The sequence below is a fragment of the Pristiophorus japonicus genome, chromosome 18 (genome assembly GCF_044704955.1).
Source record: "Pristiophorus japonicus isolate sPriJap1 chromosome 18, sPriJap1.hap1, whole genome shotgun sequence".
Taxonomy (NCBI): domain Eukaryota; kingdom Metazoa; phylum Chordata; class Chondrichthyes; family Pristiophoridae; genus Pristiophorus; species Pristiophorus japonicus.
This window is the reverse complement of record NC_091994.1, coordinates 27256832-27273429: the sequence shown is the minus strand read 5'-3', so window position 1 is coordinate 27273429 and position 16598 is coordinate 27256832. Positions and strand designations below refer to the sequence as shown.

The following is a 16598-nucleotide window of genomic DNA, read 5'->3' as shown; positions in this document are numbered from 1 at the left end:
TCACATTTCTCCACATTATATTACATTTGCCATGTTTTTACCCATTCACTTAGCCTGTCTATATCCCTTTAAAGCCATTTTGCATTCTCCTTGGAACTTATATGTCCACCTAGTTTTGTATCATCAGCAAACTTGGATATATTACATTTGGTTCCCTCATCCAAATTATTGATATAGCTTGTGAATAGCTGCGGCCCAAGCACCGATCCTTGTGGCACCTCACTAGTTACAGTCTCCCAACCCGAAAATGTCCCATTTATTCCTACTCTGTTTTTGTTATGTATGTAAACCTGTAAATACCATGTCTAGCCACCAGGGGGCTCATCCCCTAAAGTCCCAAGGGATCTCCCAATCCCTTGGGCGTACCTGTACCTAAGGAGGCCTCACAGGCTGGAGAGGCACTCTGAGGTCTGTAATAAAGGACTACGGTCACACCTTAATTTGAGCTTGCAGTATCTAGTCTGACTCTTTATTCAAGACGTCCGTTAACCAATCCTCAAACCATGCTAGTATATTACCTCCAATACCATGAGCCCTAATTTTGTTTAATTAACCTCTTGTGTAGCACTTTTATCTAATGCCTTCTGAAAATCCAAATACACTACATCCACTGGTTCCCCCTTATCTATTCTGCTAGTTACTGCCTCAAAAACTTGTCAAACATGATTTCCCTTTCATAAATCAGTGTTGACTCTGTTAGGCTGACTGGTCTGTAGTTCCCTGTTTTCTGTCTCCCTCCTTTCTTAAATAGTGGGGTTACATTTGCTACCTTCCAATCCGTGGGAACCATTCCTGCCTGCCTGTCTCACTTGCCTGCCTGCCTCTGCATCCACTATCTCTGTAGCCACCTCTTTCAAAATCCTAGGATGTAGGCCATCAGGTCCAGGGGATTTATTGGCTTTCAGTCTCATTAATTTCTCCAGTACTATTTTTTTTACTAATACTAATTCCTTTCAGTTCCTCATTTGTGCTAGACCCTTGGTTCTCCACTATTTCCAGGCGTTTTTTTGTGTCTTCCAAGAAGTATTTAATTTCTCTGCTATTTCCATATTCCTCATAATTTCTCCTGTCTCTGCCTGTAAGGGACCCACATTTACTTTCACTAATCTTTTCCTTTTTAACATACCGTTAGAAGCTTTTACAATCTGTTTCATCCCATCTGACTACAGCACTCCCTCAATACTGCACTGAAGCATATGCACTTCAGTCCAAAAGTGGGACATGGACCCACAGCTTTCTGCCTCCGAGGCAAGAATGCCACCACAGAACCAAGCTAGCAAAATAGTACCATGATTTACATGTGTCTCATAATTATGTGAACGATTTAAAATGTGTATCAAGCACTTACCAGCCTGTGATATCATCTAATCATAGTTCCATTTTGATTCTGGAAACACGAGAGCTATTTGATTTCAGATAGAAAAAGTGTCAAGCAATGTTAGTTACTCGGGCAGGTTGATGTGTCTGAACGTAACATTCAATTTCTAAAAGCAACATAGACAATTCCTATGTGAATGTTGCACCAAGAATGTTAAATTTAAAAAGATTTTGAGTAATTCTAATGCAATGTGTATTTATGTTGTGTTAAAATGTTTAGAAACTATTTAATCTAATCTTTACTGATTTCTTTGGATTTATTCCAAGTATTGTCTTTGATCCTTGATCCTTGAAAGTGCCCTTTCCTTTAAATATACTGAAGAAACTTTCTCTACTGTCCATAACAGTAACTCTTGAATCAATGTCATACAGTATGTGAATTGATTTAAGAGATTTTTTTAAATGATTGAACTGTAGCACTCATAATTTATTTCCATTTAAAATAAGAAAAGAATTAAATGTGTGTTCACTGGTGTGACTAGAACCAAGCAAGCGTAACAGCTTACACTTATATTTTTTTCATGTAACAAATGGTCTAAAGGTTATACCTATTGGAAAGATTGAACAGGCTGAGACTCTTTTCTCTCCGAGAAGATGGAGGGTGACCTGATATAGGTGTTGAAGATTATGAAAGGTTTTGATAGTGTAGATGTAGAGAAGATGTTTCCACTTGGGGGTGAGACCAGAACTAGGGGCCATAAATATAAGGTAGTCACTACTGAATTCCCTTGAAATTTTTTTCACCCAAGTGACAGCTTACACTTATACAGAATGTGACACTCGCTACCACAGGGAATAGTTTTGGCGAATAGTATCGATGCATTCAAGGGGAAGTTAGATGAGCACATGAGGGAGAAAGGAATAGAAGGATAGTTAATAGGATGAGATGAAGAGGGATGGGAGGAGATTCGTGTGGAGCATAAACATCGGCGTGGACCTGTTGGGCTGAATTGTCTGTTTCTGTGCCGTTAATAGTTTGTGAGGAGGAAGTTAGGGGAGGTGAATAAAGGCATAGTCAAAGAGAGATGTTTTGAGGAGCCTGGCTATTGAAAAATGAATTTAGGGACCGAGTTCCTGTTACTTACTGATATAACAGGTTTGAGGTCATTCCAGCTTTTTTCAGTTCTGACGAAAGGTCATCTACCTGAAAGGTTAACTCTGTATCTCTCCACAGATGCTGCCTGACCTGCTGGGTATTTCTAGCATTTTCTGTTTTTATTTTAGATTTCCAGCATCCGTAGTCTTTTGCTCTTGTAATGGGGTTTGAACTGATAGTTAGGATGCTGTGTTGTGGAATGTGGCATAAGCTTACAGTTGGCAGCAGAATGTCGCAGTGAAAGTACTGCAGTCTGGCCTGCTGAGGATTATCTGTTCTTTTCAATAGTCTTAATACTAATTCAACTGATTATTTTCTTAAACTTTTATAAAAATGTACTACATGATAAAGAATTGTGTGTTTTTATTCTGTAAAATTGACTCTCTTATAATTCATATCCTATGTATTTTATATATTGTCCTTTTCAGTGCACCTAAAACTATATTTCACAGAATAACATTTACACCCCACCTCCACACAGTGCTACTAAACAGTCAAATCTAGCACATAATCTTCACACTCTGCCTCCACACACGATGTTACTAAGCAGAATTCTAGTACATTAGGGATTTGTATAAAAGAAGCCATGTTAAAAAAGCACCTCCTACCTTCCTTTTTAGCAGACCACTTGTTGAAATGGATTTCGTCTGGTTTTGTGTACCTTGTTGCATTTAAAATGCCATTGTGCATTATCTTTTAATTCATTGGTGGCAGGAGTGTGTAGGTATTAACATTATACACAATTCCAAATGCTGACTCACACCTCCACCCACTGGTGCACACATTTCTGGGAAGTGGGCTGGCATGCTTCTCTGGAGAATTTTTATACTGGATGGTGCATTGTGATTTATTAAAAAAATTTTTAAACTTCATAATTGATGGCCTTTTTATTTTTAAAAAAAGTGTTATTTGGGTTTACCTATATTTAACCACTCCAAGTCCCCAAAGGATACCTCAAACCATGAATCTTCCCACTCCGCCCTTCACGAAAGCACTCCCCTCTCTCTAGCCACACTTCTCGCCCCTCTTCTCCAAGATTATGCGAGGGTTTGCCCTTTCCCACTCCCTTGCAGTTCATGCTGACGCCTTCTAAAAATCTTGGAATCATACAGCACAGAAGAAGTTCATGCCTGTGCCATCTCTTTGAAGGAACTATTCAATTAGTCCCACTCTTACCCTGTTGCTCTGCAAATTTTTCCTTTTTGAGTATATATCCGCTTCCCTTTTGAAACTTTCTATTAAATCTGCTTCCACCACCCTTTCAGGCAGTGGATTCTAGATCATAACTTGCTGAGTTTTTAAAAAATTCTCCTCATCCGTAACCCCCCCCCCACACCCCGGACTCTTTAAATCACTGTTCTCTGGTTTCCGACCCTCCTGCCAGTGGAAACAGAGTAGATAGGGAGAAACTATCATAACCAACCGCTTATAATTTTAGACCCCTCCATTAAATACCCCCCTTAACCTTCTTTCCAAGGAGAATATTCCAACTTCTCAAGTCTTGACACATAACTAAATTCCTTCATCCCTGGTATCATTCTGGTAATTCTCCACTGCTCCCTCTCCAAGGCCTTAACATCCTTCCTAAAATTCTTTCTTCCTGCTGTTGTGAGAATTCCCATCCACAGCAGACTTATATCCCCGAAGCATCAGCAGTTTGCAGCAAGAGCAGTACTGAGGGGTGAAGCAGGGAGTAATGGTCATTTTCACCGTCCCAGGAAGTTAAGTAGTTTGCCCGGTTTGTGTGGCTTCGTTACTCTCTGTCAGCTGACCTACAAGGACACCCCCTGGATCCGATGCCATTCTGTCTTCCACTAGAATTACTATAGTGTTTCCTTTTTATATTGCTGACTTTATTCAGACTATTAAAATCTGCTAATTTATTACTCGGTAGAATAAAATCACTTATTATTGTGAGCAAAGAAAATAGGGCTGCAATTCCTCTTTCAATAAAAAATGGGGAAATGTTTTTCTCTCTCATTTATTCATGATTCATAACGTTATTACATTCTCCGAAACCACACCTTCAAGCCATTAGTTTCCACAATTTTGTTTGGAGGGTTTTAATTATTCAGAAAAACTGGATTATTTTAGATTTTCCTTTCGTTTTAAGCAAGTATATTTTATATACACTAAGCTGTTTTTTGCGTGTTTTCAGGAAAAGAAGTTTCAGGCACGTAGAAAACCACTAAATTATGGAGATTGTTTACCTTGGGGAATATTTAGGCAATGAAAAGGTTTTGAAATTTTTCTCTGTACTCGTCTGCACTAGGAGTCATTGAAATTCTCCCCTCTTGGCAGGAATGGAGGGGGATAGCAGTTAATTTCACGTGGCCAATGGGCTCTGGCTGCCTAAATTTCCACTCCCAGCAGCCTTTTGCCCATTTCATGTGCGCAACTGAACAGCAGCCTGCAACTGAGGCCCGGATGTTAAAATACCCTGGACTTCAAACTTAGGCTGGAAGTGCTCCACTCCCCACCCGCACAAAACCTGCTGGGGTTTAAAATCTACTCAACAATTTTGTCCAGGATGATGGAGAGGTGCTACCACTGTGCTGCTTGTCCTCGGATGGGATGTGGCCCAGGTCCCTGCTGATCATTATCAAGTGACAAAGATGAGAAGTGCATTGTTGTGGACATTGAGTGATAGCAAAGTCTGGATGTGATGCCCCTTTGGCTAAATAGGTTGTCTTCATTCACTGCCTACACTACACTTGAAGAATATGCAAAACACAAGAGATATACTAGTACAGGTGCAACATCCCGAATACGAAACTCCGAAAACTGGTATTGTCCGAAAACCAGACATTTTGCGCATAGCTGATGGAGTCGTCCGGAATCCGGAATTATTGTCCGAAAACCGGACATTTTTGAGGCAAAACCCAAAATCCGGCATGGATTCAGTCGAGGATTACAGATTTCAGACAAGAAAATCAAGTCTGAAATCCAGAATCCTTGCCTGTATCCATACCGGATTTCGGACCTCGTCGCTCAAAACCCAGCACCGATTCAGTAGAGGATTCCGCATTTAAGACTATTTTGATTTTCTTGTCTGAAATCTGGAAAAACCTAAAAACCGGCACGGATTTGGTCCCGAGGATTCCAGATTTTGGACATTGTACCTGTACCTGTTTTAACCATACCCCAATGCTTTTAGGAGAGTTGGTAAATGGTGTGGCAAATGTGCAGATTTATAAGCGTCATTTTCAATAAAGGTTTATATGGTAGCGTTCAATGAAGAGATCAAAAATGTTATTTGTTCTGAGGTTAATTAGCATGATTGATGGGAAGTTAACTGTCATCTCTGCAGACCAATTTGTATACTGTTTTGATTGGATCATATAACTCTTATTGAAATTCAGCTACACATGTTTAAGCAGAGATTGTAGTTATGAGAGTTGTTAATTGTTCTTGTCAATGTCATCCTGTCTAGTTTCATTTCAACTTCAAACAGATAAGTATTGTGTTTCTGGATGTAATCAAGTTTTAGCTGATCACCTGATTTCAAACAGATTAATCAGTTAAGTACATTTGAAAACTGGTGTTCTGTTGAGGAAAGTTTTCATTAATGCATGCTGTTGTTGAGAATGGAGTGAACTGTTGCAGTAGATTATCAAGGACTTTTTTCAAATCAGTAAACACTTCAACAATACCTCAGGAAAAATAGACTAATGACTCATTTCATGCATTGTACCAATGTTATTTGCTGAATTATTTTATGCTTCTGTTTAATAAATGTTTCAAATTATTTTAGCCTGAAAGAAACTCGTTCTTGTTTAATATTCTGCCATTTCCCAAGTGAATATTATTGTACTGTGGTGCACTGGTTACTGCAGATAGGATTATTGTTAATCCTGTGGGTCATGCAACTCTGCAAGGTCAGATTATCAAAAATTGAAGCTGCTGTAAAACCTGAAAAAGCAAATCGGTTTCGTAAAACTCTGAAATTGTACCATTGAGTAAGGAGGGAAAATTGGAAAAATCATACCCTGAAATCCCAGCCTCTCCGGGTCTGAATGTATTTCGTCCAGACCTGTCGAGGCCTCTCAAAAGCTGTTTTTTGGCGTGCAATGTGCATGCACCAAAAAACGGCTTTTCTGATCTGTCAAGATTTCGCTTGACAGATCCTCCGCATTCCTGCAGCCAGGACGTTCGCGCGGGCGAGATTGGGCTATTTGCCCAGCTCTTGACCAGCGAATGTCCTTCAAACTCTTGCGCCTGGTAAAAGCGGGCGTATAACCTACTTTTACCAGCGTAAGAGTTTTAAAACATATTAAAATAAAATTTAAGAACACATTTTTTATGTTTTAAAAACCCTGTCCACTAAGGTAAGTTTATTTTAAACCCTATTTAAACACTTAAAAAAAAATACAAAAACTATATTTTTTCTAAAACATTTAATTACCTTTTATTTCAATTAATGTTACATATGTGAGGTGTTTTAAAAACATTTTTATGTTGTGTTTGGGTGTTTTAAGGGGTATTCTCATTGTTAGTAATATGACCTAGGAGATACGAAGTTCCCATTATTATCAATGAGAATACTGTACCGTGATTGGTTGTCCAATCCCATGTGACTCCAGCTTTTGCGTCTGTATCTCCAAGACGTGGACGTGCAGCGAAACGCGGGAAGAGAAGGCCTCCGGGACCACCAGATACTTTCGCAAAACAATTTCAGGTCAGAGGCGTTCATCCGAAGGAAGCCTCCAACTGGAATTTTAGGCCCTATGTGTCTGCAGTAAAGATTTGATCCAATAATATAGGATCTTTATTCTGAAACAAACCGAGTTACTGATTCCCAATGCTAACTACTACATTTTTTTGCTATGTCCCTATTGTCTAAGCTGTTCAGATATGATGTGCTCTGAATCAATGTAATTTTATCAGTTTTTTTAAACATTTATTCAAAGTACTCAAGGTATTGTAAACATTTCAGAAATTAGTTATTAAAATTGTAACTGCAAACTGTAGACATATTGGCAACTAGATTCTGAAGGCTTTGACCAGAATCTCTCCTCTTGAATTGATAGAGTGACATAGCTGAGAGTGTGCAATGGAGTGAATTAATATGCATGGAAGTTCACTGGGAAGGGTCTTAAGTTCATGAGATATCCTATTTTACTGTCACTGTCGCTAATGCTGTGGTTTTTGAATTAGAACCCTTAGGGCTGACAACAGACTAGTGAATTTGACAGAGACATTTAGATGTACTGTGTAGTCAAACAGGGGAGATATTTTTTATATATGAGAGTAAATGTACTATGTTTGCAATTTTTCAAAGAAAGTAATGATACTTAGTTTCTGGAGAAGCACAGCTGACATCCAGAGGCCAGTATTCTTAAGTGATCACTTCTGTTTTAAAAGGCTATTCTGTGTTTCCTTAACATTTTACATAACAATTTAATAATAATATTTAACATGAATAACACTTTAATGCTCAGGGCATTTTGAATTTATATTTGGATTTTAATTTTATGATTTCAATATTGATTATTCTCAGTTACATTTAACTGCATGTCACCATTGCATTCTATAAATGAAAAGATGTATTGCTCTGAAACTACTGAGTGCAAAAACTGGAAAAGAACAGGATAAATCTGAATGTGGGCCAATGCTGAATATCTGTTGCTTGAGCCTATATGTAAATATCCGTGCAATTACTAAAGAGTTGAACATATAGGCAGAATCCTATTCAAGCTGTGGTACCCCAAATTATAGTTGATGGTAAAATGTTTTTTGTTGATTGCAACAAAAGATTATTCTGCCTTTATTTTTTGCTGTACAGTGAAGGGGAGAGAGTCATTATGTTACACAGCATGACTTCTGTAAACTTGGGTTGTTATGAGATCACAAATTGATGGTATAATGAAGTTACAAAAAAAAAGTATGCCAGAGTCCCCAGTGAGAGCATACCTCAGTGGCACTCTTGGCATTTTAAAGCTACCAGCAAATTTTTATGCAGTCCAGGAAAATTTGGCCCAGAACTGTCACCATTGCTTTTGGCATTTCCTTATTAGCATTCTAAAAGAAAGTGACGGGGAGCTCAATAATACTGGAAATATATATGCATTCAAGTTTATACTGTATATTCTTTGAGTACAGTCATTAATATTCTGCTCTGCTAAGCAACACAGTGTACTTCATCACTGATAATATCGATGGTAGTTGTGTTATAGGAACAAACACACAATTTAAATGAGCCTTCAGACCAATAAATTGTTCTGTAGTATTATAGTAGACCCTTTCCTTCTGCACAATCATCTGCACTTGCTCTATCAACAATTTCAGAAGTAGTAATTATAATTACAATTTGTCCTTGTATAACATGTTTTTAAAGCACCCCAAAGTATTTCATAAGGGGAATTGGACATAGCAGGTGTTGGTAGAAGATGAGGCTTTTGAAGATGAGTGATGTAGAAAGGTGGAATAGTTTTAGAAATAAAATTCCAGAGTACAGGAGTATGATGGGAAGCTCCTACTAAAGATTAGTTATTTGATGCAATTCTATGAGCACTTAAACAAATGACTATCCAAAATTAGTCAGAAACATTTTTGTGATTGTCGAGGGGTAGCTGCGCTCGTGGAGCATGGGTCAGAGATAAGAGTACAACATTGTAACCCGGATTCTCTGACCTGCCCTCCTGTGAGTGCGTGATCACAGAATTATTCTGAATATTTACTGCACTAAACGAAATGAAACTTCAGAATAAAATTAAATTTTTCTTCTTTTTCAGTTAAGAAAGCAAAACTTGATGGACCACAAGGTAAGCTTTTTTCATAATTTTTCTTGGAAATTGCTAAAAATTGCTAATAAAAGTAATTTTTACTGTATTTCAGATCTCGGGATTTAAAAATGCATATTTCAACAATAGAACATAGTTGTTCTTGGCAATTGTGGCCACAAGTTAACCAGACACATGGGAAAGATGGCCATTGTGTTAGGAGATTCTCTCATCTTTACAATTTTCCAGTTCATTGTTGTCAACAAATGGAATCACTGGGTTCTCTATGTATGTTATAGGTACAGTTACACAAACAGCCATGATCTTGTTGAATGGCGGAGCAGGTTCGAGGGGCTAGATGGCCTACTCCTGTTCCTAATTCTTATGTCCAATTGTAAAGGAGAAATTGGCTATAATATAAATATATAGTGGCCTGGATTTTCCACTCGATATGGTGGCATACTCTGCCATACCTCCTTTGAAATCCACTGCAAGTTCAGGGAGCATGCTCGAAATCTGGAACTTGCAGTCTGTCAATGTACGCGTTGACAGGCCATCCGCGTGGGGCACGAAAAAGCAATCATTGGTGCAGAGTTGGGCTATTTGTCCACCGACTGGCCAGCAACTGCGCACGGAAATGTTACGGTTGACGATGCAAACAGGGGCAGGGCCTGTTTGCATCAGCGTAAGGGGATATCTAAGGCATTACTTAAACATTTTACACATACACTGTATCAAATGAATTTCTGCAAATACTGGCCCGGATTACAGTTTTAATGTCTAAAATTATCAATTACATTTTTAGTGAGGTTGGTAGAATGAAGCTACTTACGAATTAAATTCCAATCCCGTAAATTGTAATTAGATCTGATTTCTGGATTCCATTCAATCTCATTACGGGATTCCCTTCAAAAATGATTAAAATGGAATTCTACTTTGTGAGTGGAGGACTAGGCCCACCTGATCCCAGGTATGCATCTGCACCACCTGGGATCCATGGGGCATAACGCTGCCTTCCACCTCGCAACTTCAGACTGCAAGTTTTCGCAGCCTTGCTGCCAGCAGTGAGGTGTGTAATTCTTTTCCAGGTTGGAGACGTACTCTGGAGGTACGCCTCCGACCACAATGCCCAGTATGCCTCAAAATTAATGACAAAAACTACAGCTGCCATTTTGCATATAATTTGGCCGTCCACGATATTTTTCAGCGCGCGCACACTGTCCAAAAGCCCCGCAAAAAAAAAACTGCTCCCCACCAGCTGGACTCGCTGCAATCCTGGACCGCCCTTACCTCACCCCCCGCCCCCGCTCAGTCCCGCTCGCCCTGCAAGTTGAAGTTAGGGAGCGGGAGAGCCATTCGGCTGGGGATTGCAACGGATCCAGCTGAGGGGGAGCAGTCCTTTCGACCCAAGAATGCAGCGGGTCCAGCCGGTGGGGAGCAGTCCTTTTGGCCCAGGATTGCAGCAGGTCCAGGCGGGCAGGAGAGGTGGTAACAGGTCCAGCCTAAAGGCTAACCAAATTGGTAGCAATACAGTGGAGGAGGATTTCCTAGAATGTATAAGGGATGGTTTTCTAGATCAATATATCGAGGAGCCAACTAGAGAGCTGGCCATCCTAGACTGGTTGTTGTGTAACAAGAGAGGATTAATTAGCAACCTTGTTGTGCGAGGCCCCTTGGGGGAAGAGTGACCATAATATGGTATAATTCTTCATTAAGATGGAGAGTGACACAGTTAATTTGGAGATTAGGGTCCTGAACTTAAATAAAGGTAACTTCAATGGTATGGTACGTGAATTGGCTAGGATAGACTGGCGAATGATAATTAAAAGGGTTGATGGTGGATAGACAAAGGCAGACATTTAAAGATCACATGGATGAACCTCAACAATTGTACATCACTGGTGTAAAAATAAAACTGGGAAGTTGGCTCAACCGTGGCAAACAAGGGAAATAGGGATAGTGTTAAATCCAAGGAAGAGGCATATAAATTGGCTAGAAAAAGCAGCAAACCTGAGGATTGGGAGAAATTTAGAAATCAGCAGAGAAGGACAAAGGGTTTAATTAGGAGGGGGAAAATAGAGTATGAGTAAGCTTGCAGGGAACATAAAAACTGACTGAAAAAGCTTCTATAGATATGTGAAGAGAAAAAGATTAATGAAGACAAATGTTAGGTCCCTTGCAGTCCGAATCAGGTGAATTTATAATGGGGAACAAAGAAATGACAGACCAATTGAACAAATACTTTTTCTGTCTTCACTAAGGAAGACACAATAACCTTCTGGAAATAATAGGGGACCAAGAATCTAGTGAGAAGGAAGAACTGAAGGAAATCCTTATTAGTCAGGAAATTGTGTTAGGGAAATTGATGTATTGAAGGCCGATAAATCCCCAGGGCCTGATAGTCTACATTCCAGAATACTTAAGGAAGTGGCCCTAGAAATAGTGGATGCATTGGTGGTCATTTTCCAACATTCTATAGACTCTGAATCAGTTCCTATGGATTGGAGGGGAGCTAATGTAACCCCACTTTTTTTAAAAAAGGAAAGAGAGAGAAAACAGGGAATTATAGACCGGTTAGCCTGACATTGGTAGTGGGGAAAATGTTGGGATAATGTTGGGATCAATTATTAAAGATGTAATAGCGGCGCATTTGGAAAGCAGTGACAGGATCGGTCCAAGTCAGCATGGATTTATGAAAAGAAATCCTGCTGGACAAATCTTCTAGAATTTTTTGAGGATGTAACTAGTAGAGAGGACAAGGGAGAACCAGTGGATGTGGTGTTTTTGGACTTTCAAATGGCTTTTGACAAGGTTCCACACAAGAGATTAGTGTGCAAAATTAAACACATGGTATTGGGGGTAATGTATTGACGTGGATAGAGAACGGATTGGCAGACAGGAAGCAAAGAGTAGGAATAAATGAGCCTTTTCAGAATGGCAGTCAGTGACTAGCGGGTTACCGCAAGGTTCAGTGATGGGACCCCAGCTATTTATAATATACATCAATGATTTAGATGAAGGAATTGAATGTAATATCTCCAAGTTTGCAGATGACACTAAGCTGGGTGGCGGTGTGAGCTGTGAGGAGGATGCTAAGAGCCTGCAGGGTGACTTGGACAGGTTAGGTGAGTGGGAAATGCATGGCAGATGCAGGATAATGTTAGATGAATGTGAGGTTATCCAGTTTGGTGGCAAAAACAGAAAGACAGAATATTATTTGAATGGTGATAGATTAGGAAAAGGGGAGGTGCAACGAGACCTGGGTGTCATGGTACATCAATCATTGAAAGTTGGAATGCAGGTACAGCTTGCGGTGAAGAAGGCAAATGGCATGTTGGCCTTCATAGCAAGAGGATTTGAGTATAGGAGCAGGGAGGTCTTACTGCTGTTGTACAGGGCCTTGGTGAGGCCACACCTTTAATATTGTGTACAGTTTTGGTCTCCTAATCTGAGGAAGGACATTCTTGCTATTGAGGGAGTGCAGCGAAGGTTCACCACACTGATTCCCGGGATGGCAGGAGTGACATATGAAGAAAGACTGGATCGACTAGGCTTATATTCACTGGAATTTGGAAGAATGAGAGGGGATCTCATAGAAACACACAAAATTCTGATGGGATTGGACAGGTTAGATACAGGAGAAATGTTCCCGATGTTGGGGAAGTCCAGAACCAGGGGTCACAGTCTAAGGATAAGTGGTAAGCCATTTAGGACCGAGATGAGGAGAAACTTCTTCACTCAGAATTGTGAACCTGTAGAATTCTCTACCACAGAAAGTTGTTGAGGCCAGTTCGTTAGATATATTCAAAATGGAGTTAGATGTGGCCCTTATGGCTAAAGGGATCAAGGGGTATGGAGAGAAAGCAGGAATAGGGTACTGATGTTGCATGATAAGCCATGATCATATTGAATGGTGGTGCAGGCTCGAAGGGCCGAATGGCCTACTCCTGCACCTATTTATTATGTTTCTATGTGGCAGCAGATCTAGCCGGGGAAGTGGTGGCAGTGGGTCCAGCCGGGGGTGGGGATGGGGAGGAGAGGGAGGCGGGTAGCAGTGGCCGCGGGTCCAGGTTGTGGGGTTTGGGGGGGGGGAAAAGAGGTCCTTTGTGGCCCTTTCGGTAGCGGTGGGGTACCAACCTTTCGGGGGAGCGGGCTTCAGCTTGCTTCAGCATCTCTGGTTGCGCTGGCAACTTCAGCTTTTCGCGCATGCCCAGAGTTCTAAGCGCAGACTTGAGGCTCCGCCACCCCTCCCAGACTAACTTCGGAGAGTGCTGCGCCAAATGCAAATATTTCTTTGGCGAAAGTCCAGATTTTTTTTTTTCTGGAGCCAACGTACACAAAAAAAATCGTACAATAACATGCGCGGTCGGCAAAAATCTAGCAAATGGCAAATAGGGTCCTAACTAACTTTTTATAGACACTGGATTGAATTGGTAATATTCTTGCCCTGTATCACTCAATACTATACCATAATATGTACCAGCCTTTACCCACCAGGGGAGCTCCCATTCTGCTTTCTCAATATCAGAAATCGATAACTCAAGCCTGGTCTAATTTATCAATGCAGCAATTTACTTTCTGGTTGGCGAGCAGTTGGCTCCTACAATTACTGTTGCAACTGTGGAAAAACATAGTGTCCTTGACATTGGTTCCCTGTCTGGGTGCAGGACCAGTGAAGCGCATCCAAAGTGTGCTCTGCCTATCCAGGCTGCCATGTGCTTGAATTTAGTAGGTCAGATCATTAGCATGGCCCGGTTGCACCCCTGGAGCGAGCACTCCTCCTGACAGGGCCTTGTGCTGAGAATCATGGGCACAGCTGTATGCCTCAGCCCTGCAACTATCGGTCTACTTATCAACCTCATAGCCTACTGTAGTTGTTGGAGAATGGCAGCCAGTTGGTGCCAAAGATCTGGTGGATCATTAACAAAAATTTCTAACTTTTTAGATCATCCACTTTGCTGCCTGGTCCTCTCGAGCCCTCTAACCTGAGGTGTTCCTGAACCAGATCCCATTACCAAGTGCAAAATCACTTTGGTCTGTGATTGAGATTGTGTTTCAGATCTACGCCTGTTTAGCTTCCCCTCTTTAAATGTGATTTTTATTATCACACTGTTGGCATTTAAGTAAATATTATTTTCAAGGTAGCAGTGCAATAAAACCTGTTGTTCTTGATGTGCAGCAACATTTAAAGTAGATTTCATGCCTGTCGGAACCATTCAAAAATGTTTGAAATCTCATTGCCGATTACAAACAGTGAAAGATCTATTTTAGGCTTTTTTTGTATGCTAGACTAAAAACTGTCTCCAGCTGGTTAACAATTCCATAATAAAATAGTATTCAGCTTGTCTTCTAGTGGAAGTCAATTATTCATATTTACTGTTAACATGGGTTAAAAACTTCTCTTCTAAGTGCACCCAGCAATATTGAAAAATACACAAGTTAGATATCGACGGACTCCATTATTTGCTGATCAATCTATTTGGATATTGATACACTTGAGTTGCTGTGTCCTTCAGGAAATTCTCTGGCTGTATGAAGATACGATTTTGGAACAATGGACAGTGCTGGTCGTAAGCCTGTACTCTTATTACACTGAGATTTCAAATTTCTCACGCCATGTTGTGACATATTTAAATGAGATTGTTACTTTGTGCCAACTATTGCACAATTTTGTCATGTGGGTTCACAGCTACTAATACAACATTAACAACTTGGGCTGAATTTTTGGCACCATTCTGTGCTGTTTTTTTTGGCATACGCTGTTTCTTCTGGAGCAGACTAAAATCTGCAATGTTTCGCCAAATTTCTGCGCCATTCTAAAGTTGATACGTCTAATTTTTTTAGTTCCCAATTTTTTAACGTCACTGGGGGCGGAACCTGCTGGGTGTGCCATTTCTGGCCATTTAAGCGAGTTTGGCCAAGTATGTTTTTTTTCTAAAATGGCGCACTGCACCCTTCTGAAAAACCTTACCTACATTTCAGAAAATCGGCGCAGAGAAGATGCCATTGTTTTAGCGGAGCTGAAGACACGGCAGGTGGGGGGGTTGGGGGTGGGTCCGTTTGACCCGGGATAGAAGTGGCAGGCACGGGTTTGGTGGGGGGGGGGGGGGGGGGGTGGGGACATTACGGGGTCATGGTTGAGTTTACAAAGAGACAAATCAATTTTTAAAAATTAGGCTCTTGGAATGCTTACACCTGTTATAAAAATAGAAGTTCTTGGGAGAAAAAAATCAGCAATGAGACTGCAGGATAAATTCAGCGTCCCTCGTTAACCCTGGCAACCTCAGTTTTCCGGCACAGACCTTAAGCTTTAAGGACATCTGCGCCGCTCCAAAATGAAAGGTTATGCTGGCGAAACTTGCAACTTTTTTTGGCGCAGTCAGGCCACTAAATAATCGGACGTACCTCTACAACTGCGCCAAAAAAAAGTCCATGTGGAATTTTGGGCCCATTGTATTGTACTTCTTGCATTGAGTGTTTTATATGGAGGAACAGATGGGCACCAAGAAGGAAGATAATACAATGGGAGACTAAAGTCACAGCTTAAAATAGATTTTTAAAAGCTGGAGAGAGGTGGAATAACAAATAGACTTACAAAGAGAATTCCAGAAGGCTGGGACAAAGCTATCACGCTTTAATGGAGAAAGAGTTTGGAAAGCAAGGAGTAATACAGAGCCTGGGCAAGTTGGAACAAGGCTCACTCAATAATGTATAGTGAGGCCATAAGGGGAATTTGAAAATGATGAACACTTGCTGGAGTTTTGAGTGGCTGGGGGGGAGAAAGGGGGAAGAAGTTTGGGCTGAAGAGTGCTACATTAGCTGATAGAACAATAAGCTCAGCAAGGAGAGCAATGGAGAAATTGGTCCTCAAGGTAACAAAGGTGAGATGGGGGTGGCGGGAGGTTCAGTGGCTGTGGGCTGGAGAAAGAAAATCTTGAGGATGGACCAGATGGGGTTTAAAGCTCCGGTAGAATACCAAGATTTTACACAATCGGGTGCAGTCAAAATGGACAGCCAGGAAGGTTGATGGCGTCAACTTCACATTGCAACCTTGATATCTGGCAAAGGGTGAGAGGAGAGAGACCAGAAGAATTTTGTCTTGCCAGTCTGCACTGAATTCAAACCCAGACTACAAATGCAAAAGGACACTGTTTAATTAGCACAATTACCCATTGCAAATTAAAGAAAGAGAACTGCAAATAGTGTAAATCTGTAATAAAAAACAGAAATGACCAGAAATACGCCTCAGATGCATCACCATCTATAAAGAAAAAAGGCAGGTTAATGTTCTTGAGATAGACCACTTGTCTTTTGATGAAAAGGCTGCATAAAGTGGTAGGGGGTGAAATTGATCTTGGGCAGTAGTGCGAAATGGAAAATAGTGCTTCGGCAGCCCGATTTAC

At 40.7% G+C, this 16598-nt stretch overlaps 1 protein-coding gene across 1 annotated transcript in view; it reads left to right on the top strand.

Moving 5' to 3' along the window:
- unc13a (unc-13 homolog A (C. elegans)) overlaps positions 1-16598 on the top strand; it is a 471750-nt gene that overhangs the window by 88317 nt on the left and 366835 nt on the right. Inside the window, exon 2 of the mRNA XM_070859800.1 lies at positions 9208-9237. Within this exon, the coding sequence (XP_070715901.1) occupies positions 9208-9237 (30 nt within the window). The remainder of the gene's footprint in view (positions 1-9207; positions 9238-16598) is intronic.